Source organism: Orbicella franksi, chromosome 9 (assembly GCF_964199315.1).
Source record: "Orbicella franksi chromosome 9, jaOrbFran1.1, whole genome shotgun sequence".
Classification (NCBI taxonomy): domain Eukaryota; kingdom Metazoa; phylum Cnidaria; class Anthozoa; order Scleractinia; family Merulinidae; genus Orbicella; species Orbicella franksi.
In genome coordinates, this window is record NC_138153.1 from 25,942,071 (window position 1) to 25,970,035 (window position 27,965).

The following is a 27,965-nucleotide window of genomic DNA, read 5'->3' on the forward strand; positions in this document are numbered from 1 at the left end:
GTAGGTGGTGAGGGAGAAGGGAAAAATTTTCGTTCTTTACCCCCTCCCCCTTACTCCTCTTGTGGCTTAACCTTAACTACCAGGTCACTTTTTTGTCTCTATCCAAGCCTCTTCCGAGTTTTAATTGAAGATGGTGGTCACTTGATCAAAATGCGCCTGTTTACGTTAACACAAGGAATCCTGCATATTAAATGTATCGGTCATCGCCAGGTATTGCGGATAGTTACAGCAAATAACATTTTGCCTACTTCTGAGACTCGAAAATATGCCCTTGAAACCTCAAACGCAAAAATCAGTTACATATTAGGCTATTCGATCCGAAGCCTATAGGCTTGTATTTAGATTCAGTCTTAGGTCCTAAATTCCCATTTAGGGTTCTTTTGCATTATATACGTCATAGCAGTTTGTCCCAAAGTTTGTAAAGCCCACTCGACGACTGCAGAATTTGTTATTGTTATTCCAGTTCGTTATCTTGTTTTGAGTCGTTAACGTTAGATGTTCACCTTGTGTATTCTAGGGTTAGGTAGAAACTTCTCATAAACAGAAAGTCCTCTGCAAATATAAGCCTGATTAGTTAGATAACGGTAAATTTCTTCTGATGATAAACACTCCCTCATATTTTCTAGTCAACAAAGACAAAGTAATGATTAATAAGAGGAAATTGGCGAGAATTTTTAGAAGCCAGAATAGTCGGTTTATTATGAAAAAATTATACCCAGACCTTATTCAAAGCGGTCATTTCTTAGTCTTCAGAAGAAATATAATAGGAACACGAAAAACAAAAAAATCTCGCTTTTGGTTGAAACTGAAGGAAAATTGAACATTTTTTTTTCAGGTCGAATTGTTTCTATGGAAACCGGTCATGCCAATACTTGTTGCTGATTATGATTTAGGATTTATTAGTGTTTGATAAATAGGGACGTGGGCGAGCGTAGATATGGAATTTATCTTCCAGTGTTCCACGCGATATCTCACTAGCGAGCGCAGCTAACAAGTGAGATATAAAGTTGAACTCGAAAAGGGAAATTCCATATTTACAAGCAACCTTGTGTTATGATAACGACGTTTTTGACGATTTTCCGAAGTTTTCCGACCACTTTCCGAAGTTTTCCAGAGTCCCCAAAAGTTACCTGAAAGCCACACGAACGTTTCCGAGCTTTTCCTGAGGCTTACCAGATTTACAAAGACTTACCGACGAAGGCGTTTCAATGAAACACCAACAAATTTAAGTGCAGTTTAAAGGGTTAAACATGATATCAAACGTTAACATTACTTCATCGATATGATCAACTAAAATTATCGTAATTTTACACGTGTTCAATTACGGCTTTTCTCAGGGCTTGTAATCGATGTAAAACGCCGCAGACATACTAATTCATTCACACTTAAACTGGAAAATTGAAGAAGAATTTATAGCTAAAAACGTCAAAAGAAGCATAAGCATTTCATGTAAGTTAAGGCATCGTGTTAATTCAAGTATTGTGCTTTCAAAATGATTAAAGGATATTGATTTTAACCTACAAAGGTATCAAATCTAAAGGTCTTGTCGAAAAAGAAATAACATTTCATTAACAATGCATCTTTAACCTCAGTGTTAATTAAGGGCCTTTTGCACTGCTCTGTATAGTGGCTAGTTTTCAGTAGCGCGTAACCAGAAAGAACATATGCAGATGAAGTAGGATGCTGTTAACTGCCATTTGTTGGGAAATTTTCCTAACAAAAGGCTGTAATTACATTGCTGCCATATTTCCCTGACTTTAATGGTAGAAAATTAACCGTGTTAAGTTAAATTTATTTCTGTTTCAAAATGTTAATTTTCTCTGACTGAAGATGAAAATTCCCTGACTTTTCCCTGACCTGTACTTTCTCCCCTGACCATTTCCTGACCTGTGACAACACTGTAATTATCAACATCTTACTGCCTTTGTGTATGTGCTAGTAAGCTGCTGGCAGCCAGTTTATTCTCTTACGCCTCGTCCACACCAAACCCGGAGAAATTGGAAACCGGTATTTTCACTCTGAAAACGCATCGAATGCTTCTCGTCCACACTACGTCGGAGAAATTTGAAAATGCATTAATCACCGGTCATTTTGTTTTTGTATTTGAGGAAAACTCGGGCAGAGAAATCACGCCATTACCGTGACGCCATCGTTTTTGAAAAGCTCTGTTTCTAAGATGTTTTATGTCCACACTAGTACGAAAAGCTGGCGTTTTCAAATTTTCCCCGGTTTGAAGAGCGGGACAGATTAGTGTGGACAGTAGGCCTAACCGATACCGTGTTTTCAAATTCCTCCGGCGAAGTGTCGACTCGCCCTTAAGGTCTCTTAGACGAGTGTTTATCAGTCTCGTCCTGATCCCTTTGAGGCTAAAGCGTGTCGCCTCTTAATCCCTGCTGAACTTCAAGAGAAAAACAAAATGCCAGCAGTCTAATGTGGTAGTGAAAACCAGCCTTTAGAAAAAGCACTGTACATAGAAATTAAGTAATGTAGATACTAGTTAACACTCCAATTACTAATTTACAGAAAATTACCATCATTTTATTTACTGCATCATAAATGCAATATATTATTGCTTGTTAACTATAAAATATTTCTCTTCTAAGAATATTTCCACTAGCATTGCTCAAGACGTCTGCACATATTTCTCAAAGTATTATTACGTATTAAATTTGTCTCCTGAACCGATTTTCATTTGACTGTAATTGGTTAAAAACACTCCGTGCAATTTGTGCAACCGCCCCTAACCAATCAGAGCAGAGACTATATTCTCAAAGCCAATCAGGTGCGTTGAAAACTCAGTGAATGAGTTCACGTGATCGACATTTCCCGTTCTTGTCACCGACTGCTCCTGACTTTCCCGCGCTTTTCGGTGATTGTCGAGTTCCCATTGGCTGGCTCAATATTTGCAGGCGCGGCGATCCGCTCTAATAATTTTGAATTTTAAAAGAACTTTACAAGAGTCATTAGAAAATCACTATTTTTAAAGTAAATATTACAACAAACATTTACAATTGTAATGTAAAGCTCGCTATAAATTGGAATGGAGATTTTGCTACCGAGGTCTGTCACCGCGTGTGTAAAAACGTTAAAAAAGTATTGGAACTGAGAAAACAGGCCTTGTGTTTTTATTGTCTCTGTTTTCGTTTTGAGGTTATCTTTTATCCATTTTACGCCGCAACTGAATCCGGCTGTTTTCACAAACCTCTTTCAGCCTCGGCAACCCACTCGATAATAAGTACGCCTAAAGAATGGTATTCCGCCATGTTTTCCTTGTAAAAGAACTGAAGCAACGAATTTAATAATTGAGTTTCAAAACATTGCGACGCAATGAGTTCTTGCCCTTGGCATAACTTGGTTATTGTCAACATTTTTTTACCGAGATGACCAATTTCTTCATTTCCATAAACTGTGCCTGGCTGGATTCGGGAACTGATCGCTTCTGGGGGGTCAAAGTTCATCTTTGACTTTAATCCAGGATCCCCGGGGGGTGGCGGGCCAAACAAAGTTCATTTGGTATACTAAAAGTCTGTGTCAGTCCCAACTAATTGCAAAAAGTTTCCACGAGGACACTTCGTGACCTCGTACACTCCCCACGCAATTTCTTCAGGACAAAGTCGACTCTCTGCTGTCGTTTAGGTTTGTCTCAACGCTCCTTTCCCGACACGAGCCGTTGCGTGACGTTGGAAAGCGTGCGTGACATCATAGGTAGGTCTTATAGTTTTCGGGGTAGGGTATAACGCTTCGTATTGCATTTAGCCACTGTTTTTTGTCCTGCTCAGTGGAGGCTTGTAGTGTGTGAGATTGGCCATATTCTGCTTCTGTACTTGATACTCTGAAAACGTGCTTAGCTGTTGGGACAAAAGGCTCGGTAACAAATCATTCACTTTCAAGTTGATAAGTTGGATTGTGGTACGTTTCCTTTGGTCAGGTAAGAGAGATACAGCAAGACAACGTTCCCTGATTGGTGTCGTGACATATATTGATATCGCAGATGCGAAAACCGTGACCTAGCTCCTTTAACAATAACACGACACAATGCTGTGCTTGTATTGCAACGATAAACTGGGATCAAGAGACCATCCTTGAAAATCGGCTTTTCCCAGATACGAGACATTACAATTAAGCAAAGAGTATTCTATTCACCTCTACCGAGTCTTGATATCGCGGTCTTGAATAAACCGCCCATTCTGGCGTCACCGTCAGACAGATCCTCAACCAACAAATTCTCGACTGGGATTGGCTGTTGATGACAAAGGGTCATGGTAGCAAATAAGCCAGCGAAATGAATGTGTGACCAGCAAAATGTGTTTCCTCTAAACGCGCAAGCAATTCTCGCGGTTTGCGCGTGTTTCTCGTGAATCGCGCTCGGAGGTCTTGGAGGAAAGAAAAGAGTGCGAAATACTTATTGGATTCTCTTAGACTGCGAGCAGTCTCTCTTTTGCTCAAAAATTCGCGGGGAAGAACGTAAAGAAGAACGTAACACACAAGCGAGCGGTGGGTTGTGAGCATGCGAGCGATATGCGAAGCCGCGAACCGCAAGTAGTGCATCACGTCTTCCGACGCCCATACTACTTACGGCTCTTGGCTTCGCCACTTCTCGCTCGCATGTCACGTTAGCATGTCACGCTCGCAGTCACGCTCGCAGTCAAGCTCGCAGTCACACTCGAACGCACAGTCTAGGACTCTCTCAAAGGACGTTTACCAATTTCAAACTCGGAAGTAAATCTAGGTAAACACAAGGCATGCAATTTCTTCGTGTCCTGGGAGGCATGTGAAAACTCGAGACGCTATAGTCGCTAGACGGAATAAAAGAGTTAAAACCGACTGCTAACAAAAGTGACCTTGAAGACACAAATAACGGCTTCGAAGATGACTGTTCCATGTACTGCGTTCGAAAACGACGAAGAAGCTCGGCCTCAAGGGAAGCCAAAATAAATAAGGTAAACAAAAATGAAAAGGACAATTCTGATTGGTTCCCTGAGAGGTGAGATTTTTGCAATATGGACCGCTAAGATGTTTTGCTTGCGAATTGCTTTTTCAAAACAGTGCAAAAAGAAAACAATTGCTGTAAGTAGACATCGTTTTTCCCTCATATTTTGCGGGCAATTTGAGTTTAACTTCCAAGAAGCGACCAGAAAAATTTAAATAAACGTTTAACTTTAGCGCACACGTTTACCAAGAATAAATTGTGGGCGTATAAATATTTATTAGCAGAGTTTTAAGAGCCATTAGAATAAATAATTTATTGTACAGGCTTGTTCGATCCGTATTTTGGGAAATTGGTCTCGTTCTTTCTGTAGCAAGTCTATGGATTGAACAGCAAAAAGAACTCGACTTTCTCCCGGGAAAATGGACCTCACGCTGGTTAGTAATATACATAGAACGGTTTTCACTTGTGTCGAAAAGTAATTGGTTTTGGATTTCTACGCTACATGATTGGCTTAAAAAAACTCGCGCCACTTTTTCATGCAATCAGAAGTAAAAACAAAACCATTCGTGACTAGCTCGCTTACGTTTTCCCGCGCTTTGTGTCAGCTACACGTATTTACTTCGAGTTTTGATTGGTTCATTAGACTGTTTGTGTTCTTTGTGATTGGCCAGAGTGATTACTTTGGTTTTGGATTTACGATAGACATTGAAAACCGGCTTAGTTTTTTAATGCAGCCAGTGAGCTAATAATATCTAACTGACCTGAGTAAACACTTGATAACTTGCTCTGTCTTGTCTTGTGGCTGGACGAGTAAGAAGGAACACTGCCTCGGACAGGAACACATGAAGTTTCTGTGTCACAAAAGAGAGAATTACAACAATCACTATAACACAGAGGGAGGGATATACACAAAACACCCGCAATGTTAGAACAAGGCCAAGCAATCTTTACTTTCTTCAGGTCTCACCGTTCCATGTTTGTTTCTCGGTGTTCTGTTACATAAAAGCTTTTTGGGCTTGAATACATCAGGACACATCTGAAATAAACAATATAAAGATGCCTATCAAAGGCAACATTTTTACAGGCGTGTTCAAAACCATCCTTGTCTTCCACCCTTTGCCTCTCCGTTTCTCCAGCTAAGTTTTTTTCTGAAGATCACGGAGAATGACATTTAAGGCATCACTGTGCTGTTGATTTACCAATTTCTTTAATTCGGGCCTTTTTAAGAGTCCCTGTCCATAAAAATGGAAAATAACTCGGCAAGGGTCGAAAATTCGATTTCGCTCATATTTTCATGGTAGATAGGCTAGGGCATGACAAAAACTACTGGACAGTTTTTTTGGCAAAATATCCTTTTAATTCAAAGAAATATGCTAATTACCAACTTCCGTTAAAATCGTCATTTGACGCACCATTTTATTAAGCAAGCAAAACCACATCATTCTTCCGTCTTTAAAACACTCAAATATTTTTGTGCAATGTTTAAATGTGTACTGGGTTGGTTTTAGGAAATGTTGCGTTGTCTTTTTGGGTGCAAAATAATTAAATTTCGAAGACATGTATTTCATTCACTTAAAAGTACTTCGTGAATATAATTGATTTTCACCATGTGCGAAGCCTGCAAATGGATTAAGCTTCTGGTGGTTGAATTGCAGAAGGATGATCTACAGATTCCTGTAAAAATTTCTTTGGGCAAATGATTGTGAGCCACGCGAGAGCTTTTCAAAGTACGTTAAAAATGCAAATATTTGACCATTCCCTCGTCAAATTTCAATTTACGGGTTAGACGTATATTTTAGCATGCGCCACATGACTTGACCAATGTTAAGAGGAGCTTCGCCTCAAGTAGACTTAGAAAAATCGAATTTCTTCAAACTCGCCCAGAATGAAGCCCTACGGGCACTAGTTACAAAAATATTGTTTTAAGTTCGATAAATCAAAAATTTTCTTTTTTACGCAATTTTTTCGTTCGATGACCCAAATCGGCCAAAATCGATCGAAAATGAACGGCATATTCAGAGGCTCGTAAACTCAAAAGTCAAAATCTTCATAACAAACTGATTGCACGTTGTATTTGTACTTCCTTTTTTGTACATTTAGAGCTAAACAGATCGCGATTTGATTAGAACTAAAATATTTGACGAATTTTCAAAGTTAACAACCCGAGACAGCTTAACAAGAGGTCTACATTTAGCCTATTTTCAAATGCTAAAAAGGCGTTCTGGTACACGGCTTTTCCCAAAACGACCAGTTTGGTCTGAAAGAGCATTGTTTCTTCTTCAAATTAGTGAAATAAAATTTTTGGGTAAATAAAATCGCGAGCGCTGGGATAGCGAACTAAATGCAGCACTTCTTCCTGAAAACGTGACCTTTGACCCAAGCGTAACGGAAACTGATTACTCCAAGAAAACCCGGAAGAAAAGCAAACGCTTCGTTATTTTGAAACATTTTTAAGTGATTTCTCGCCGAAACCATTATTGCAAGAAACTATTTCCAGATATGAAATCTTAGTTCTTGCTTCATTGATCTATAATTTGTTCCATGGCGATTTTTTTTAAATTCTAGTGAGTACAGGCACTAGGTTAATCAGCTGTTGTCTGAAACATCAAAACGTACAACAAACGTGATTTGGACCGAGGCCAAGTAAACTATAGAAAACGATTATATAAATATACACATATTATTATATATATGAACAAACAGATGAACAATGATTAAATTGTTTCATTTATCCTGAGAGTGCTCTATACAAAATAGATCAAAATGTGCAGCACATGCCGTGACCGCATTGCGTGACGGACAAATAACGGATCATGTATCTTATGGGGAGCCTCGACCCGTACATCGGTCGACACATCGATCGAGAGGATCAGTTTTTGTTTCTGAGCAACCGACCTCGGTTCTGAAAAACTGTCCTCGGAAAAAAATCTGTCCTCGGTTACAGAATGTACGGTCGGTAAACTGTCCTCGGTTGGTGTCCACGTAACCTCCACGGTATTAACCGAGCCTGGGATTCACGAACCGACTTCATTTTATAAACCGTACAGGGTTGCCTTTATCCGACCTCGGTTTTGTGTCGTTTCATGACCGTGCTCGGTTTTCAGATAACGTCCACGGTGATAACCGCCGACCGGATCAGTTTTTGTTTCTGGGCAACCGACCTCGGTTCTGAAAAACTGTCCTCGGAAAAAAATCTGTCCTCGGTTACAGAATGTACGGTCGGTAAACTGTCCTCGGTTGGTGTCCACGTAACGTCCACGGTATTAACCGAGCCTGGGATTCACGAACCGACTTCATTTTATAAACCGTACAGGGTTGCCTTTATCCGACCTCGGTTTTGTGTTGTTTCATAACCGTGCTCGGTTTCCAGATTACGTCCACGGTGATAACCGCCGACCCTAGAGAATACACAAACCGTATTCGGTTTTGATTTTACATTAAACCGAGCTCGGTTGTATATGCATTCGTGGCCCAACTCGGTTTAATAATTGTCTTGACCGTACACGGTTTCCTTTTTTTTTTTTTGAAAAAAAAAAAATTAAAGCGAGCTCGGTTTTGGACCGTGTCCCGGCGATGTGAGTTCATGGCCCTAGCCTAGTCCGGCTGTGTGATTTTTGACTGACCCCCCGCCCACCCCACTCCAAACCCTTCCACGTAGCGGTCCGGTTAGATGGTCTCTGACTGCATCTCCCCCACCCCCCCTTCCCCCCAAAAAAAACAGTAAAAAAACCTTGTTTTTCTATTAATTTCCATTTTCTTTAATAGTATTCACCCGAATTTTTCTTTTCTTTTAATTTTTACTCAGGTTGCAAAAAGAGGCCGGATGCATGATATGTTGGTCTTGCCTTATAAATTTGATGAAAGTAACGCGAAACTAACTTTAACTTTATTTATTTGTCTCGACCTATTTTATGTTATATTTTACCATTTGTAGGTCCATAAAGCACATGCCAGTTGTATAATTGATTACATTCGACTGAATTTTACAATCACACCTTTATAACAATTGATTTTCATGAATACACCCTTTTGCTAATGCTGGCTCCAGTCTCTTGTGGGGGCAAAATATGATCTATTTAATGAATTGATGAAGCCATTTTTGACCGAGTGATCACTTCTTGCCCCCACAAGGAAATGGAACTGGAAAATATTTACATTAGCAAATTGGCCTATTTAATCATCGATCAATTCAACGCATTGCTTCCTTTTTGATTTGCGTGTCATTAGGTTTTGTTTCTCTATTACTCCTAATTTTGCTAAAACAATAAATTTTCTTACGTACCTCTTTATCATTAGTTTTTTTGAAATGTTGGAGACTGGAAGTTACGTAATTTTTAGAAAAAAAAGGAATAAATCCAGTCGCATTCGCAGTCGCGTCGTCCTCACTGCTTAAGCTCCCAGTATTAGTCAACTCAACTGGAACCTCACAAATTTAACAAATTGACGTCAGTTTTTTATGCGTTTGATGATAAATTGCGTCATAACACTGTCAAAGTGGTTCCCCAGTAAACGTTGACTATGTTATGACGAAATTTATCATCAATAAGAGGACAGACGCATAAAAAACTGACGTCATTTGTTTCGTACATTAACAAGACCCCAGAATGGTCAAATGCCGGGAATAAATGAGGGGAAAAGACGCCATTAACTTGCCCTAAACAAAGCGAATTTTATTCATAATGACGCGAACATTGTCAATAGCTTTTCGCCTTTTTTGATTGGCAACTAAAAACAGTCCATAAAATTTCATTGGTTAAAAAGTTGGCAGTTTGACAGCTCAAAGCTGAGCTTGAAAGCTTTCGTACATTAAAAGTTCATCCGTCTGTACTCTCATTGATGAAGAAAATGAGCCAATCTGAGCTCGAGAAATTGGACAGTTATTGTAAAAATTTAATTGTACGAAATTTAAACTTTCGATGGCTTGCCTTCGTATTATTTTTTTTTTTGGTCCATTCCTTACATGACCGTGAAAGTTATGTCATTGTGATTGGCTGTGAGGAAGCCAATTTATCGTTCGCAATTTTCTCAGTCACATAATTAATGGGTAATCTTGAGAAAGCGCGTTGAATATGCTTACTTATATGTTTCAACTCTATTAAAAGGCCAAAATGGACAGTTACCGCTTAAAAGGGTTGAGCTGAATAGAGTTTAAAACAGTATAAAAGACCTTATCGGGACTTTGATCACTGGCCGCCTAATAGGGGTGGCCGTTTTTGTAGACTTAAAAATGATTTGAATGTAATTTGTTGTTTTAGTTAATTGTTACTTCTTAGGGATGAAAAAAAATTTCAAGGTAAGTCCATAAATCAAGATCTTGGTACTTCTAAGGGATTATGTTCAACTTTTTTTTTTCACAAGCGACCCCGTTCGTTCTTATGAGATTCCCACCCGGGTGGTTTTTACCGTGCTTTGCAGTTAGTATAAGTTTAAAGTACCGGAATATCGGTTGGAAACTGTAGCGGGAAAATGGCAAGGAAATTGCGCATAATTACTTGATAGTTGCCCCCTCTCCACTGCCGCCACATTCTCTCGTCCAGGTAGGATTGTAGATGTTCTCTGCGCAGCCCCTTTCTCCTTTTCTGCCCCAGTTTCAGCTGACTCCACGCGGATTCCACCTCCTGTGTGTGCACCCCTGTTCGTGGATCCACAAAATTGTGAGCGTGCACAACAACTCGGTGCCTATTGACATGGGGCAAAAGTTGCAGTCTTCTGTATGCGCCCCAATCATCACTGTGCACTTCTGTACCTGGCAGAACGCATCTTTGAATGATGGGCAGAAGAGTTGCCGCATTCCTTCTAGCCACCACTTGGAAATAGCCTCTTGCGGGACTGTACTCGCATGAGACTATGCCAAACACCCACGAGTCACGAGCAGCCCTCCTTCCCCTGTTGTACTGCAAAGATATTAGAAATGTTACTTGATTATTTGTTTCTTATAAGGGCAATATTGCAAAAGATGGCATAGTTACTAAGCCAGAAAACAGCATCATAGCTGTCATTTTTTTATGTATTCTAGTAAACTGCGTATTATAGTACACTGTGAAATTTATTTTTGTTGGACTTAATTTTCGCGATTGGTTGAGTGTATAGACCATAAAAATGAGGTTACTTGAAACGCAAAATATGTCAATTAGAATATGTGGCCTTCAACCGTAAAATCTGTGACCTTATGAGTTGTCTATCGTACGTGTGCGGAGTTTAGCTCTACTAAAAGAGTTGAGACCATAAGAGTACATGGTCGCGTTGTTAAATTTACCAAATTACTCCCAGAATGATTCAGTACAGTACCGTTTTGAAATATAGCTTTGCAAACTATTCCATTCATTATTTTGACTCTTTCGAGAAATTTTGCAAATTTTCAAGATAATCATTTATCAAATATTTAAATCGAATTTTCGCGAAACTTTCCTCTTCGGAGGGTCCTGATGGGGAAAAATTGAGCTGGGATTCTGGTCTACTTCAGTACCCCCTCGGCAATTTTTACGATATTTTAAGTTTCCGCTCAAACAATTTACAAGGAGGAATTTAATTTCTTTTTGAAAAACATTAGCGAAGTAGAATTGGTTTCACAACGTCAAACCTCGGTAGTTCGAAGGCTGGATAACGCTATCCTTCGGATAAATCGCTATCCAGTGAATAGGCGTTAACTAAACAAACCACGCTATTCACTGGATAGTGATTTATCCAGTGGATAACGTTATCCACCTCTGGAACAGCCCGTACCCGATGCAATGTAATGATACAGATTAAACGATGCGCTCATTTCTTTTTGCATAGCGCTTACCTTTGCTTTGTGGTTAAATTTACTTTCGTCACATTTAACTACAGCACCCGGACCACCAAATAGAGTCCTAAAGCGATGACGTCACGTTACCATGACGCCGAAAAAGTCGGTTCTAAACAAACTCGTATTGCTTTTCAAAATGGCGACGCTTTCTATCGCGTCGTTGCTTTCCTATTTTTCAGACGAAAAGAAATCGATAAAGAAGGGAGAAAATCATTGTAAGTCTGATCATGTGGAGTCATTTAGTTATCACGAGGGAGTTTTACGCGGTGAAGTACACGCAAGTATGAAAAAGAAGGTTTATAAAGTCACGGTGAGTTACTCTTTCGAAAGTTGTTGGTTACGCTCAAGTACATGTATATATCACAGGTTGACTTTCGTTTACATAACGACGGCCAATGTGTAATCTTGCCACAACTTTTTTTCTTCTAAAAACTTGTTTGCCATACGAATAATCCTTTATTTTAAACAATTGCAGATTTACTTGGATGAACAACAAAACATAAAAACAACCGAATGCGAATGTCCAAGAGGAGCGTTTAAATGTAGTCACGCGGCCGCCCTTTTCATTCATGGGATTTACCATCTAAGCCGTACAGACGTGGAATGTCGGTGGAGAAAGAGAAAATCCAACACATCGCTCTCAAATCAAGCGGTTTCTGAACTGTTTCCTGCGCCAAAAGATTACTGTGCTATCTGGTTCGATTCTTCTGGAATCCTTGGGGCATCCCCAGATGGCATTGTTGATGACGAAACTGTTTTGGAAGCGAAGTGCCCGTACACAGAACGAAACGTTACAATAGAAGAGGCTTTGAAATCAAGAACATTTTGCCTTAAGAAAAGTGAAAGTGGGCGGGGTTATGCATTGAAGAAAGAGCATGTCTACTGGCACCAAGTACAGGGAGAAATGTACTTTTCACGTAGGAAGTTTTGTTATTTTGTTGTATGGACTACAAAAGATGTAGCTATTTTACTGATACAAAGGGACGACACATGGGTAGAAAACATTCCGTGCTTACTTCAATTTTACCATGACCATTTCTTCCCAAAAGTAGTGGAAGGAGAATTGTAATTTCTTTAATTCCCCAAATCAGGAAGAGAAATTTTAACTTTGTAATTCCCAAAAGTAGTCAAAGGAGAACTCATGTAATTTTTCATTCCCAAAATTAGTGGAAGGAGAGTATTGTGGTTGGTTGATACTTAGTCTTTAAAGCAAGCCAGCTAATATATCCATGAGTGATTTCGAGATAAACTTTTAAACATGAAAACATATTAGAATTCTATAATTGCACTGAAATAGCTTGATAGTATTTTCTTTCCATTAAGTTTTCCAAGAAAGAAAGTTGGGAGGTAGAGCTCCACTTATTTTCTTTGGGGAAGGGGGAGGTGGGGGATTTCCCCTTGTCATTTACCAAGCAATGATTAAGATCATTTTTCATAATTTCACAGATGATTGAAAATAGTATTTGAGTTTTCAGTGTAATGACTTCTTATGACAAAGCATTTAAGTAATAGAAGTTCTGTTCGAAGTAAGGCAACAGTGTTGTCTGTTGTATGGTCACTCTTAAAATATGTAGCATATGGGATGTGAGTAGCATACTGGTAAATATCCAATTTATATTTGAGTTCAACATGACATTTGTAATTAAATGTTGTTTTAGCTTTGAAATATAATCTTACATTCACTTGTATGCTATGAACAAAACTATTCAAAAACCATATCTTCACATCCCTCCTTAATTAATGGGAATTGCAAATTTACAAGAGCAGCACACAACTGAAATAGTACATCAGCATAACAACGTAAGTAGGAGGGGATAAAACTCAAAATTCTAAAGTCTTTCAGCCTGGCATTGGCTCTTTCGACGTGGATCCGACACCTTGCTATAGCCTTTGTAGCCCTTGCCTCGCTTTCAGTGAAAGCTCCTTTGTTCAGAAATGGTGGTACATTAACTGAAACTCCATGGGGGACAATGTCCTGGATGAGAAATCCTTTGTCAGCAAGTATCATGTCCCCAGGGGTTAAGTGTTGGAGGAGGCCCGACTCCTGCACGATGGCTTTGTCTGAAATAGACCCCGGGAAAAGCTTACTTACATAGGTTATAACAGCATTTGGTGCAACACCAACAATGACTTTAAATGAATTCATTCCACGATAGGATGAGTATGTTGCATTTTGCTGACTCATCAGTCCAGGTGCTGCAACCTCGATATCAGTGCAGTCTATGACTATACGACAAGATCCATACTGACTAAAGGATGATGGCGCTGATAGCTTGCTTTTGTCTCGTGATGGAATTGATGTCATAATGTCTTTAAATAAAATTTCATGCAACACATGAATAAATGTTGTAACAATGTTAGCAATTGTAGCAACACTACAGTTAAATAGCTGGGCCAAGTGTAGGTTTGTGTAGTTCTGTTTGACTTTCATCAAACTAATAAAAATCTGGTCCTCAAAGGTGATAGATTCCACCTTCCAGCCCGCAAAATAGTTAATGGAATCTTTAAACCTCAAGGCATGTCTCACCACAATGTCAAAGACTTCTTTTGTTGGAAGCCCAGTTTCCATTCTAATAACTCTCCTGGAAGCTCTGTCACAGTGTAACACCTGTTCTTGTAGTGTAATCTATCCTCTAGATTCTTTAACTCTCTTTTTGCTAGGTCCAGTTCTGCCTCAAGGATAACCTCCTGTGTTGTTTTTGGTCTTAGTTCATTCTCCTTTTCAACAGATGGTGGTTCATTTCTTTGAGCCTGTTCTACCAACTCACTTAAAGTCTTCTCCTTGGGCACACTCTTCTTTTTCTTTGGAGGAGGTCCCCTTTGCTCAGCGAATAGTTTGTCTTTGTTCCGCTCAAAAATTTCTGGGCCATTCGACTTCTTGCCCTCTCTAAAATGACAGCTACACACCCTTGAGTGCTTGCCGGGCATTCTGTCTTCTCTCCTGTAGAAGTAAGATTAAGAAATCGCCATTTAGTTTGTGATCTGATGTGAGAATTACGTGATTATAATGTTTATACATACACATTTTACTAATGCGTAGTGAAAACAAATGCATGTTCCGTTCACAGTTATATTCAAGCTTTCTCAAGGTTCATAATACAAGGTAACGCAAAATGTACGAAAAATATCGTAATCAAAGCACTCACAAACTAAAATGATATATAAAAAAACACTGCATGCGGTTGTTGAGACATTCGTCGCTTCTGCGGTACAACATTTCGAGTCGGTGAAAATCGCACATTCACTCAAAACTGCCGTATTTTATGTTGTATTCAAGCAGCAAGATAATGATGAATACCGTTACGAACCTTATCAGACGGATCCATCGTTTGTATTCGTCTTTTTCCTTTTCTGCGCTCGGAAATTTAAAGTATTTGCAAGTATGGCTCTCCGAAGAATGGTTGCACGACGGGGCAAAGCAGTAGACCATTTTCTTCCCTTTAGATCTATTTCCTATGACAAAGCGGTAATTTCGCAATAGCAATTGACCTTTTCACCCTCTGTCCTTCTTCGTGGCGTCTTTTGTTGCAAAACACAGGGTTATGAAGGGTTTTGACCTCCGGACAAAGCGATGACAAAGACTACGTGACCTACGCGCAAGAGATAATCCGAGTTGTTTAGAACCCAATATTTCAGCGCCATGGTAACGTGACGTCACACTTTAGGACTCTAAAACACGGACGAGTCTGCGGGTCCATGGAGCACACATCTTGTAGACGTCTGCATATTCGTGAGACCAAACTTGCTCTCAAGTTCAGGGTTCGCAAAATTCTTCTTTGCGAGTCATCCAGAATGAAGTAATAGATGACCTTGAGAAGCGTGACAAGTGGCACCTTTGGAAATTCAGCGAAGAAAGTATTGGTTCGTAAACTCCGTCGTTTTCTGCAACCACTGCATCGCCTGAAGAATATAGATGTTAACTGGTATCAAGGAAAAAGTTTTACACTTCAAAATCAAACTACAGAATCAGTAGAGTTGTCAATTTGTCAATGGTTTGTTAACTTTGACATCTCATCTGTGCGCATCTCAAAAACAACTTTTCCGCTTTCGTTTCGCCTTGGCCAAGGAGACATGAGACTCATGCAAGTCAGTTGGTGCTGCATTTTTAATTCAAAAGTTAATGGCGCGCTTAAGTGTTATTTGTTGAAATCTTTTTTTATTTCGGCACAGTAAAAACTTAAAATTGGCTTTCTGTGTTTACGGATTTATTAAAGTACTAAAAAGAAAGCGTTCTTATTGTTTGTGGCTGATGTTCGATTTTCTTCAATTCAATTCGGTTAAATTTTCCAATACAGCACATCCATACTTTCTCGATACCTATTTTAAGCAGAGAGCTTCTGTGATATTAGTAGTTTTTTGCGTGGAAACTATTCAGATACTCGATTTTCTTGACAAACTGTCACCGCGTAAATCCAAACACTGATTGTAACCCCAGTGCAAACAATGGGATTTGAGGGAAATACTCCCAAGAAAGCCTATGCGAAAATCGTCAATTTTGCTCCATACATTTACCACAATTTGTGAAAAGCAATTGCGTATGCGTCGTCTTTGCAACAATACATTATAACTGAGCTTTCGATGCAACTATCGAGCCTTATTTAAAAATCTGTGATGGACGGAGTTTTCCTTTTATAAAATATAATCCCGTGGTTGACCATTTTTTCTCAAGCTTCCGTCGGCTCGCGCGCTAATGAACAGATCCCGAAACTTTGCATCATCAGAGCGCGCACGGTAATGAAACGGCTGTATCAGGGATCCACCTTCACATTTAAGACAACTTAAAAAAACACCCGTACTAGCATAAGCAATTCTCAATCCTTATCCTTGCCTTATAATTGCTTTTGGCCATATTTATGCAGATGGCAACTAACAGATATTCTGTGGTAGCATCTGTTACTCTCGTGTCATGCTCGCATTATTCGCCGTACTGCCACTTTAATATTACAAGCGAAGCAGCGCATTATATTGCGTGGAATGATCCATGGTGTGTCCAGGCCCTTACATTACGTTCTCACTTAACTAACAATAAGACCCAACTCATCTTGATTTAAAGTGCAAGCAAACGACAACGCTTAACTTACCACAGAAATCCATCTACATGGTTACCGGTCCTCTCTGTCAATTCCATTTCACGATTACACTGTGCGCATTGTAGAGGATCAGGTAGTAAATAGCATCTTTGAAGCCACTGTATCACATTCAATGGAGGTTCCCTTTCGAAGTCGTTGAGTTCGCTCAAGTTCATGTCGTTGTACTATCGAGCTCCGTGCGATTTGCCTCCACTATTGGTGTTTCAATTTTTAGCCACGCTGCCACACGCCCGCTTATGACCCTTCTATAGACCGAAGTACTGGTCCCGAGGGACCAATCTCTTTTATCATTTCGAACCGACTCCACACTTTATTATTTCGATTTAGTTTTTAATTTAAAAAAGGCGTATGTTTTGCTCTTTTCACTTTTACTTGTGGCTGCCTTCACCTCTCAAACCCTGCTGTGAAATAAAAAACACATCGGTAACAAGACAAGACAGTCGCGCTTGTAAACTTAAAAAACAAAATAAAACAGTTAAATCTAAAACAAAAGAATACGATCGAAGCATAATGTCTCACCTCTTTGTTTTCCTTGCCTTCTGCGGCGTGTACGGAAATAATTTGCATGATAGATAACCAGCTGAATAAGTTCTCCTCCCTGACTATTCAGGGCTTGATTACGTGGCGAACTTCAGTCTGGTAAGCTTTGATAATAACTCTTCTAAAAAGGGGCTTTCGAGTTTTCAGCCTGGACTAAAATTGAAATTTGGAATTTGCAGTGAGCAGCTTTTTCCGCGAAAAGCTTTTCTGATTTTAGCTACTTCGTTGATGCAAATGATTTAAATACTTCTGGCCATCTTTATTTCTTTCTGCATAGTCATCCATAGGATGTGCACTTAGTTTTCTCTTACTATTTCGCGAATTTTCATGAATTTCACTCTGTTCATAAACTTAGTCCATGACTTTATTTTGTCCAAAAACATTCAAGCCCACCTGAAATTTTTCAGGAATATTCTAAATGCTTTAATGAAATCGATTTCTTGTGAGTGGTCAGTTACAGATTTGAGTTTCGTTCACTTCGTGGTTTACGTCACGCTCGATTTACAACGGGTTCTATTTAACAAATAAAGAAGCCTAAGCCATGTATTACACTGTGATAAAACACGACGGGTATTTGATAACACGAGGGAAATGTAGAAAAGACTCGCCTGCGGCTCGTGTTTTCTACATTTCCGGCGTGTTCTCAAATGTCCAGAGTTTTTTATGAAAGTGTAATACACGGCTTACGCTTCTTCATTTGCTTTATGATATAGAGGTAATGTGGCAAAAAAAAAAAAAAAAAACCACGCTTTTTCTATGTTTTATATTCTGATAAAACATGGGTTTTTGACCAATCAGAGCGCGCGCAGGGTCTTATCTATATTATAAAAATGTGCACGCATGCTAAAGGACAAAAGCCCAATAAGTAATCTGCGCAGGCTCCAAGGAAAACATCGGTGCTTTTCAATATTTTGTGACGTCACCATGAGCACAAAAAGCAAAACATCGCGAAACCCGAAAAAAGGACCAGGGTCTTTCATTACATTCACTTGAAGCAGAGCAGAAGTTTAAAAGATAGAACCTATATATGTTTTTATATACATACATATTTTTTGCAGTTCTACCTATGCATGAGTATTTGGTATCGTTTCCACGCAGTTCACCCCAGCACGAGGAAATTTCCAAATCGTGCGAAGACGAAATGCGGCAACCCACCTGCCTATTATGAAAAGATACCTCCTTCCCGGTACTGAAATACATATAGACGACTGGCAGGCACATGCAAGACTGCCCATTGTCTCTGCTCATCGTGTCGTGGTACACGCCCGTCACATTTCGTAGACCCAAGAACAGGTGTTCATACTCAGGAGGTTGAATCCTATTGGAGTCAACCTAAACTTGGTCAAAAGCGAAAGAAAGGACTTAGAAGGGAGGTCTTACAATCATACATCGACGAGAGAATGTGGCGTCAGAGAAGAGGAGGAAGTCATCGGTGCTTCATGCGATATTTTCTTGCAATTGTCCCTCACGTTTTCCTACCGATAACCCAGTGCTCTGATAAATTATAGTTATTATTTCCTTCTTAAGTTTGACCTCACGAAAGTTGTTTCTTTCTTACTCTACTCTTACTATCTAACTTGATTGAACATTATTGAGGCCCTGTTAGGGGTTTTAGGGATAAGGGATAACTGAGTAAATAATTATAGGGTTACGGGATGACTGAGCTAGTTTTAGGGATAACAAAACATCGCTTTGATTTCTCAATTGACACTTGTTTGGTCGCTTTTGCCAATGATCTGCATCACCGGCGACCGGTGACTAACAGTACCGGGTCATTTATCAGTCCAAATTCAAGCAAGATGGGTCAAATGTAGATTTGCTCCCAGGGTCTTTTTTTCGGTCAACCACTGACCTCATGGCGCACGTGTAACACGGGCATCACATGATCACTCATCACTGAGAGCCCAAAGGGGGGGACCGCTGAATGTTAGTTTTTAGCCGAAAATCCTCCCAACCCCCCCACCCAGGCGATAAATAATGACCTGTCCCTTATCTTTTAAGAAACGGATCACTTAACACTTTAAAATTGTCACCTAAATTCCCAAGATAAGTAATTTTGGGGAAAACAATCTCGGTAATTGTCAGGTGAAGGGATAACAGCCCATGGAATTTTAGGGAAAAGGGAATACTACGCCTCCCGCCTCCCTAACAGGGCCTCGTTAATTAGAAGCTTGACGATGTACAACGTAGATGTCCATACATTGGGATCACCCAATGGGATCGGGGAGTCAATTTCGTATTTGCATTTGATGTTCGGAGAAGCTGAAGTTCGGAACTTTTTAGTCATGCAAGTTCTGCTTCAATGCGTATGCCCGTTGCTTTTCAATTGGTGACTTTAAGGGACCGTTCATTTATTTCTCATTACCCTCTGCTTTCACTGTCAGTCATAGCCCCATTACTTGTCTAGACTTGTTTGTAAGAGAGATATCTCTCCAACAATAGAGAGAACGGTACACTGCCTGAAACTGTCCAGTAGCAGAACAGTATTTGTCTAATAGGTGACAAAAAATCTGACCGGTTTGTTTCCATGACTATTTGATGAAACCTTTGCCACCCCCCAATAAAATACTTCATAACATGGCATGACACTGAGTTTTTTATTTCAAATTCTCGATAGCTGTTCCTACTTCCTTAATAAACTGCATAACACTTAAAATAATTTTAGAAAAATATGCATTCTAATGTATCATTCAATGTGTACCCCTATAATCGTGCTAAGTGACAGGATTAAAAATGTTTTGGTTTTTATTTCAGAAACCTTGTTCACACATTTCAATAGAAAAAAAAAACGTACCTAACAAAAGAGAAATTCAAAATTTAACCTATCTCATTGTTTGAAACTTGCAATTACTGATCACATTGATCTACGTATCAACTGACATTTTAGATTATTTAACATAATCAATAGTAATAAAGCATTTATCAAGTTATTTAATATGGAGCTATAGTCAATATAACACAGAAAATTATAGGCTCTAAAAACATACACACAATATATCCCCCCCCCCCTCCAAAGAAAACGTACATATAGGGCATTCCAGGGAATAGGCCCACTAATGAAAAGGGAATTTTCAGAAACTAAAGCCCTGAGGGCTTACTTGAGAAATTTACTAGTAGTCTACTATTAACATTATTTTTAACTAAACCTATCGCATAAACTATAAACAAGACATACAGTCCTCAGCGACTAAACTAATTTCAAGACAATCAAAACTCACACCTAGAAAATATTGATTTCCTTCGGTTTTACAGTTTATATACATTATTTGTTGGATGGACTAATCACGGATCATGCGCAGTGATATTATTATGCTGATATTATTAGTAACGCCAAATGTAATAGTAACTAAGATGTTACTATCACATTTTGTGGGGTAACAGGTATGCTAGAGTTATATACAGGAGATGCAATCCTGTTCCTGCAAAACTAAAATCATTCTCACCAGTTTGGCAAACTTAATCAGCTCACAACAAAAAAACCTAGTCACCATAGAAAATTCAGATATGTTTCTTTTCTATACTTTACTTTGTTGGGTGTCAACTAATCACATATCACAGTGATATGCTAAAATGATAAACACAACATACAATGCAGGTCCTGTGACAAAACTCATATTCACCAGTTCATAATGATGAAAATAACAAGGCGTTTAGGTTGGTTAACAACTTGTTTGTTTTTTTTTGTTTTGTGAGCTAATACAATATCACACTAATTTTGGTTTAATATACTCTTTCAATTACACCCACCTTTCTATAAATAAATTTAGGTTTCTCAGGTTCAATTTTACTCTGATGGTTTCAATGTTGTTATCCTTTGTTTCAAACACATTATCATGCATCAACTACAACCAATAACAAAGGAAAATAAATAGAAAGAATAACCACCACATATACCATGAACTGCCGCTTATAAGCACCAGACTTTACAACTGCAGATGGACAGGTTTATAAACGGAGGGGCTTATATCTGGTTGAGGGAGGGGGAGGGGCTTTCAAGATAAATGAACACCATTTTGTGATTATGGTATTTAAATAGGTTGCATTCATTTCATTTTAATCCCAAGGGGGCTTATATCTGGGAAGCCTTAAAATCGGAAGTAAATAGACCTATAGATAGGGGGCTTGAAGCAGCAGTGTATGGTATATCTGACTGGAATGAGAAAATCAGTTACAGAACCAAATATAAATAAGGCAAAAGTAAAAAAAAAAACATTTGTAAAAGTTCACTCATTCGCCATCTCCAGGGCAAATCCTTTTCTCGGATGGCTCATCAAACTGGCTGTTTCCCTTATTTTTTCTTTTTTTATTTTTCTTCTTCTTCTTCTTTTTATTTTTTTTTTTCGGGTTTAAGTTTGTCTCGTCTGTAAGAAAGAATTGATACTCAGTTCATCATATATACTTCATAACATTTCTTGCATCCTTTCCTATTTTCGGCAGCTGGGCACAAGCAGATTACTTGAGTATGATATTTTTGGGTGCATACAGTTTGATAGATAAAAATACAATTATTGCACTTTAAAACAACACTCTGAGATAAACATGAAATGATTTAATATGCCATAAATACTTAAAACCCTTGTTAGCATTTTAAAGAGTTTGATCTAAAAGTCAAAATTGTTTTTTTCGATGTATTGAATCAAATTGAATAACATACCTTTAGGGTCTTCAAGAGTGTCTTCCAACAGCTCTCCATCCACTGCCACACCTGGCCCAAACTGAACCTTAAGACATGAAATCCATAGTGGAAGTATGACAGTAGCAAAAATGCTAACTGTCATACTCCCACTAAATATATATAGCAGGTGGACTGCTGGTTCATGCATTTAATGTTTTATCTTTATTTATTCATTCATTAGTTTTGGTCTGGCCAGTCCAGTTCAATCTGATCCAGTCTAGCCAGACAAGTTTGATCCAGTCCAGCCCTACTAGTCTGGTCAAGTAGAAATTAAAATTAAGCTAATTTAAATTAAGCTAATTCCAGTCCAGTCCGGTCCAGTCCAGCCAGTCCAGTCCGATCCGGTCCAGCCAGTCCAGTCCAGTCCAGTCTAGCCAGTCCAGCCCGAGTCAGTCCAGCCAGTCCAGTCCGGTCCAGTCCAGCCAGTCTATTCCAGTCCAGTCCAGCCAGTCCAGTCCAGTCCAGTCCAGCCAGTCCAGTCCGATCCGGTCCAGCCAGTCCAGTCCAGTCCAGTCCAGCCAGACCAAACCAGTCCAGTCCAGCCAGTCCAGTCTGGTCCAGTCCAGCCAGTCCAGTCCGATTCGGTCCAGCCAGTCCAGTCCGGTCCAATCCAGCCAGTCCAGTCCGATCCAGTCCAGCCAGTCCAGTCCGATCCAGTCCAGCCAGTCCAGTCCGATCCAGTCCAGCCAGTCCAGTCCGATCCAGTCCAGCCAGTCCAGTCCAGTCCAGTCTAGCCAGTCCAGCCCAAGTCAGTCCAGCCAGTCCAGTCCGGTCCAGTCCAGCCAGTCCATTCCAGTCCAGTCCAGCCAGTCCAGTTCGATCCGGTCCAGCCAGTCCAGTCCAGTCCAGTCCAGCCAGGCCAAACCAGTCCAGTCCAGCCAATCCAGTCCGGTCCAGTCCAGCCAGTCCAGTCCGATCCAGTCCAGCCAGACCAGTCCAGTCCAGTCCAGCCAGTCCAGTCCGGTCCAGTCCAGCCAGTCCAGTCCGATCTGGTCCAGCCAGTCCAGTCCAGTCCAATCCAGCCAGGCCAAACCAGTCCAGTCCAGCCAATCCAGTCCGGTCCAGTCCAGCAAGACCAAACCAGTCCAGTCCAGCCAGTCCAGTCCGATCCAGTCCAGCCAGTCCAGCCAGTCCAGTCCAGTCCGGACAAAGTACATCCAGTCTAGTCCAGTCCCGACAAAGTCCTGCCAGTCCATTCCAATCCAGTCCAGCCAGTCAGTCTAACTAGTCTGATCCGATCTAATCAAGTGAGTCTAGTCAATTTAAGCTAAGTCTAGCCTGAGCCAGTCCAGTCCAACCAGTCTAGTCCAATCCAATTTAGGCAGTCCGGTCCGATCCAGCCAAGCTGTACATACCTCTTCTTTACTTTCATCATGTGAAGATTCTTCATCGTCATGCTTCTGGAAAATATTTGAAATTAACTGTTAGCCTTCTGTTTCCCCAACTGGACACAAGTGTATATTGCCAGAGAACTCCAGCTCCTTAAAATATACTGCAATTAGACCTTTAGCTCCTTCAAATACTGTATTTAAAATCCCATGTTAAAGCCAACCCCTGGTTATAAGCCTGACACATATAAGCCCTTCTATTTGCTAAGAAAAATATTATTCCAGACATAAGCACCCACCCCCTCTCCCCGATATAGCCCATCTAATGCATAAGTGCATTCCTTTTCCATTTCTCTACACACATCAAAATTTTAGTTGAAAGTTATAGGCTAATAGCTAAGGATAAAAGGCTATTAATAGGGTAGTACGGTAATATGGTAATAGGTCTAAATGAAATGGCATTTTAGCTTTAAATTGTTTGGCAGATACGTTTTATCTCATCATTCCGAAAAATTTAATTTAGTACGATTATACATACCCCCACTAAGCCCCCCCTCCCACCCCTAAGGGAGTTAGCCCTCAGGGCTAAAGCGTGGGATTTTATAGTATACTGATTCACAGGAAAGGAGTCAACTTATTCATACTTGATTTGAAGATGCCTCTTCTGGTCTAATGTTGGGGTTGAATCTATTAAAACAAAGTGAAATACAGATGGAGTCAACACTTAATGCAACACTTGTGCTCAAAAATCATAAAGTAAATAAACTTGACTTGCAGGAAAACTATCCTAGGTAGTTTTATTGATTTACACCTGGCCACCTTCACCATAATCTCATTCCTTTTCCATCATCCTCATTATGAAATCTCTTATTTTAACTCGTAACTGTACTGGGAGAATGTTTATAGGGCCATTACATTCTCACAGTATAGCTGCACTTGGTTATTGAGATGTATATGTATTACTTCCTGTATAGATCAACAAAGCAATCTTCATTAAGAACAATACCTATTATTGTTATTGTTTTTAATGACAAGTACATACAGAATATGTTAGAAAAATCTATATAAAGAGCTGAAAAAAGTATTTATAAATAAAATGTCCCCTTTAGTGACCAATGACGCACATTACTTGTTTCAATGTCGTTTGATTATGTTACCTTCCATTCCTCAGGCCACTGATTACTTCCAGTGCAGCCTCTACTGCCTCTCTTACTCTTCCCTCTACCATGCTTGTTTCTAAAAGCAATCAGATTTGCACTACTGAAGAGCTTCTGACAATAATATACTGTCTTTAACACTGAAATGTGGCAGCAAAATCGGGAGAGCAAATGCACTTTGTTACAGGCATCGATTTCAGCTAAGACTAGCAAATTATGTTCCTTTGGGGGCTAATTGTGGATACATCGTTGGGGTTCTCGACCCTTACTTCAGGGGGTGGGGTTGGTTTGAATTTTTGTCCATAGTGTCAAGTCACTCTGACAGGTGCTGAGTGGAGAAAATGAACTATACTTCTAACAGTACTCATTCTTGCCTTTAAAGTGCATGGAATTTCCCAAAGCTGAGTGGCTTTATTGTCTTGGCAGAACCCTGCATCATTGCCATGAGGGAGGGGAGGGTGATATGTTCAGAGTGCCACGTGGCCCACGGGGAAGAGGAGGGGTGTCTGGGGAGTTAAGGTGGCAAATTTAATACAGAAGCCATTTCTTCCCATTTTGACAAAATAATTTGATTAAATATTGACATCTGTGAAATTGGTCCCTTGAGAGCTTCTTTTAAATTTGCTGCAGTTAATTGTCATACCATGAAACTGAGTACCATCTCTGAATTGTCAGCCTATATTTGTGTATTGCAAAGCAGAAAAATGGTTACAGATATAATATATCATCCAACCAACCAAATGAAATAGTGCCATAAAGTCTGTCGTAAACTACTGAATTTGAACAAAAACGATAATTAAGTAACTTCATACCATCAAAGATCTCGACACACTGTGGTACATGGCTGCCTGGTGCTAGGATCAGTAGGCTCAAGGCATTACCCAGACCATATTTTGTTGTAACTGTGAGAAGAGGCAAAGTTATAATTACAGTTATGGAAATAATAAAAATATTATATTCTTTCTTCATTGAAGAAGTGTGTTGAAAAGCCAAGGGTCTTGCAACTCACAGATTATGCACTTAATTATTAATAATCCACTTGAAGGTTAGATGTGGATTTCATTTTGGCCTAATACAACTGAATATTGTAGACTAAGAGGTGCAATGAACTACCTTTAGAGTCTTCACAAGTCACCACTATCAAATGTAGTTCAATATTCCTCCTTTTCAGTGACAATTATTTGTTGCTGTTAGAGGGTCTTTTTGTTTTATCTATTTAGTGCGATTAAATCAAAAACCACAAGCAGAGATTAGTGAGTGGTGGTTATGAGCCACTACCCACTAATTATCTGCTAAGTTCACCATTAAATAGACTGAAAAAAGAATGTTCATAATCAACCACCATTTCCTGGAAGTTTTTTTCTATGGGATCATGGGCATAATTTGATAGGCAATAAATAGAAACCATTGATGTTATGACACTTTAATGGGGCCTTCTACAGTAGGTGCATGTACGAGGATAAATGGAAGACTGACAATAATATAATTATCAAGTGATAATACCTTTCTTTCCCTCTTTTGAGTGGCTGTCAGCCAACCAAAAGTAACAGTTTTCCAACTGGTTACTGATGTTGTTTAAAATCCTAAAGAAAGAAAAAAGACGGTTATTTGATTAATGATAATTTATGATATATACAGCTTGGTCTCATCTACTACCCAGGCAAGTCTTCCGTTTCGCGCTAGCGTCCAGTTCTCTCGCGATCCTATCCGCGCATGCAACGATCAAATGAAAATATGAGAAAATAGAGGCCTGTGAGCAGACTATAATTCCTCTAGGAATTTAATCATGGCAGTGTAGTCACGCTATTAGTAGAGGGGTAAAATTGTTGGAGTAAGTAAAGCTTTTTTGTTGTTGTTGTTCAAGCTTTGGACTTTGTGGTTTGGCCGGGAAAAAGAACTAAAATGTTCCCACTTCGTTCCAGAATATATCCAGTTACAATCGCATATGTAACGTGCATTCATGCTTTGCTTTGTGAGAGTTAACTTTATGTATTGAACAAAACTGGATTGTGTACTTTTATAACTGCAGGAGTCAGGTTGCAATCCACTTGAGTTCGTGCCCAATGAAGGTTGTAACTTGCAAAGTAAAAGGATGCAACCTGATGTTTCAGAGGGCCTTGTGGGAGGACCACATGATCTCGTGTGCCCTAAGCCACTCAGTTCTGTACGAGGGCGAAATACGGAGACTACGTCTTCAACTATCCGGCCAGAAGGTATGAAATGATTCAGAATACACACTGTCTCACCTACCATCTGATTGTAAAAAGGTCTATTGTTCCCTAAATAATGGATTACGTCGTTTTGAAATGGTTATAATTATCAGTAATGCAATCAATGAATCTGTTGGTGGATAGATCAATCACTCAATCAAACGTTCAATCGCGCCATCATTTAATCCTTCAGTTTTTGTCATCAATAAAGCAATAGATTTATAGGTAAAGGGACTAAGTGGAGCCCAACTGGTCTTAATCATACGAGTGATTAACAAGATAGGTCGATCGCGAAGCGGGAGTCCGATTTGTTCAGTAATGAAGAGTATCAGAGACCAGACTGGACGACACAAAGTCCGGTTGTCAATTGTCCGAACAGTGGATTCAACCTGAATTTTATTTTTCAAACAGAACGACGTTAACGTAACCGAGCAGTTAAGAGAGGAAAACGTGTTCTCTTTCACCTGGAAGGTAGACAGGGGCAATGCCACGGTGGCAAGCCAGTCACACAGGGTGTGCAACACTAAATGGAGGGGTGTGCGGAAGGAAGGAAAAATATTCCTCCAATTAGAGTCTTCCGTAAACCCACAGAAGATAAAGGCCAGGTGAGTGATGAGATCTTGTTAGACAATTATCGAAGCCTCAAAATACTGTCAGTGAAAATTGAAAATCAAACTCTCCATAAAACGAACACCTCCATAAGGAGGCTGCGGTCATCCCAGGGGGAAAGGGTACGATTTCAAACTGTTCATTCGAACAGAACGTCAAAAGTTTTTTAGCTGTAATAGCGAACGTAGAGGGGACGGAAGAAACGGTAATACCCAGAGATATGAAGGATTACGCGAATAAGATAACTAACTGAGTAACCATGCGTTTCTTTCTTTCTAAACAGTATCATCCTAATGCCCGGAAAAAAAGCGGAAGTAATAGCTGTTGTTCCCATTATTGACATAAAAGAAGGGGAGATGGTGGGAAATGTGTCTGAAGATAAAACAAGAAATGGCCAGCCAAGTGACCAATTAACAGTAAATTTTTTTGTCACTACTTTTGTGCACATATAGGTAAATTAAAGTAAGAGTGACAAGAAGCACTTCATAGCTGGCTCCACGGGAGAAATTTAGTTTTGTTTCCCAGATACCCTCAATGTTCCCCGAGGCAAAGCAGAGAAAAACACTTAGGTCGAGGAGAAGCAAAACTCAATGTTTTTCGCGGAGCCAGTCAGTAAGTGTTTTGTTATACTTCCCAACT

General features: G+C 39.7%; 3 protein-coding genes, 1 long non-coding RNA gene and 1 pseudogene across 4 annotated transcripts in view; 3 read left to right on the plus strand and 2 right to left on the minus strand.

Annotated features, from left to right (window-relative positions):
* LOC145498207 (uncharacterized) overlaps positions 1-27,965 on the plus strand; it is a 233,993-nt gene that overhangs the window by 188,477 nt on the left and 17,551 nt on the right. The gene's annotated exons all lie outside the window — the stretch shown is intronic.
* On the plus strand, positions 11,780-12,786 carry LOC145497167 (uncharacterized). The gene is made up of 2 exons (XM_081476970.1): positions 11,780-12,027; positions 12,193-12,786. The coding sequence occupies exons 1-2, from the start codon at positions 11,806-11,808 to the stop codon at positions 12,784-12,786; spliced, it is 816 nt and encodes a 271-aa protein (XP_081333096.1). The 5' UTR covers positions 11,780-11,805.
* On the minus strand, positions 13,377-15,147 carry LOC145497168 (uncharacterized; annotated as a pseudogene).
* Positions 20,070-26,452, minus strand: LOC145498592 (uncharacterized). Its single transcript, XM_081478497.1, has 8 exons — positions 26,445-26,452; positions 26,011-26,090; positions 25,320-25,409; positions 24,508-24,586; positions 23,995-24,037; positions 23,378-23,422; positions 22,002-22,068; positions 20,070-21,708 (listed from the first exon to the last, which is right to left on the minus strand). Exons 1-8 carry the CDS (start codon positions 26,450-26,452, stop codon positions 21,575-21,577), a joined length of 546 nt encoding a protein of 181 aa, XP_081334623.1. The 3' UTR covers positions 20,070-21,574.
* Positions 26,173-27,893, plus strand: LOC145497368 (uncharacterized). The gene is made up of 4 exons (XM_081477187.1): positions 26,173-26,338; positions 26,537-26,720; positions 27,129-27,322; positions 27,610-27,893. The coding sequence occupies exons 2-4, from the start codon at positions 26,571-26,573 to the stop codon at positions 27,776-27,778; spliced, it is 513 nt and encodes a 170-aa protein (XP_081333313.1). The 5' UTR covers positions 26,173-26,338; positions 26,537-26,570; the 3' UTR covers positions 27,779-27,893.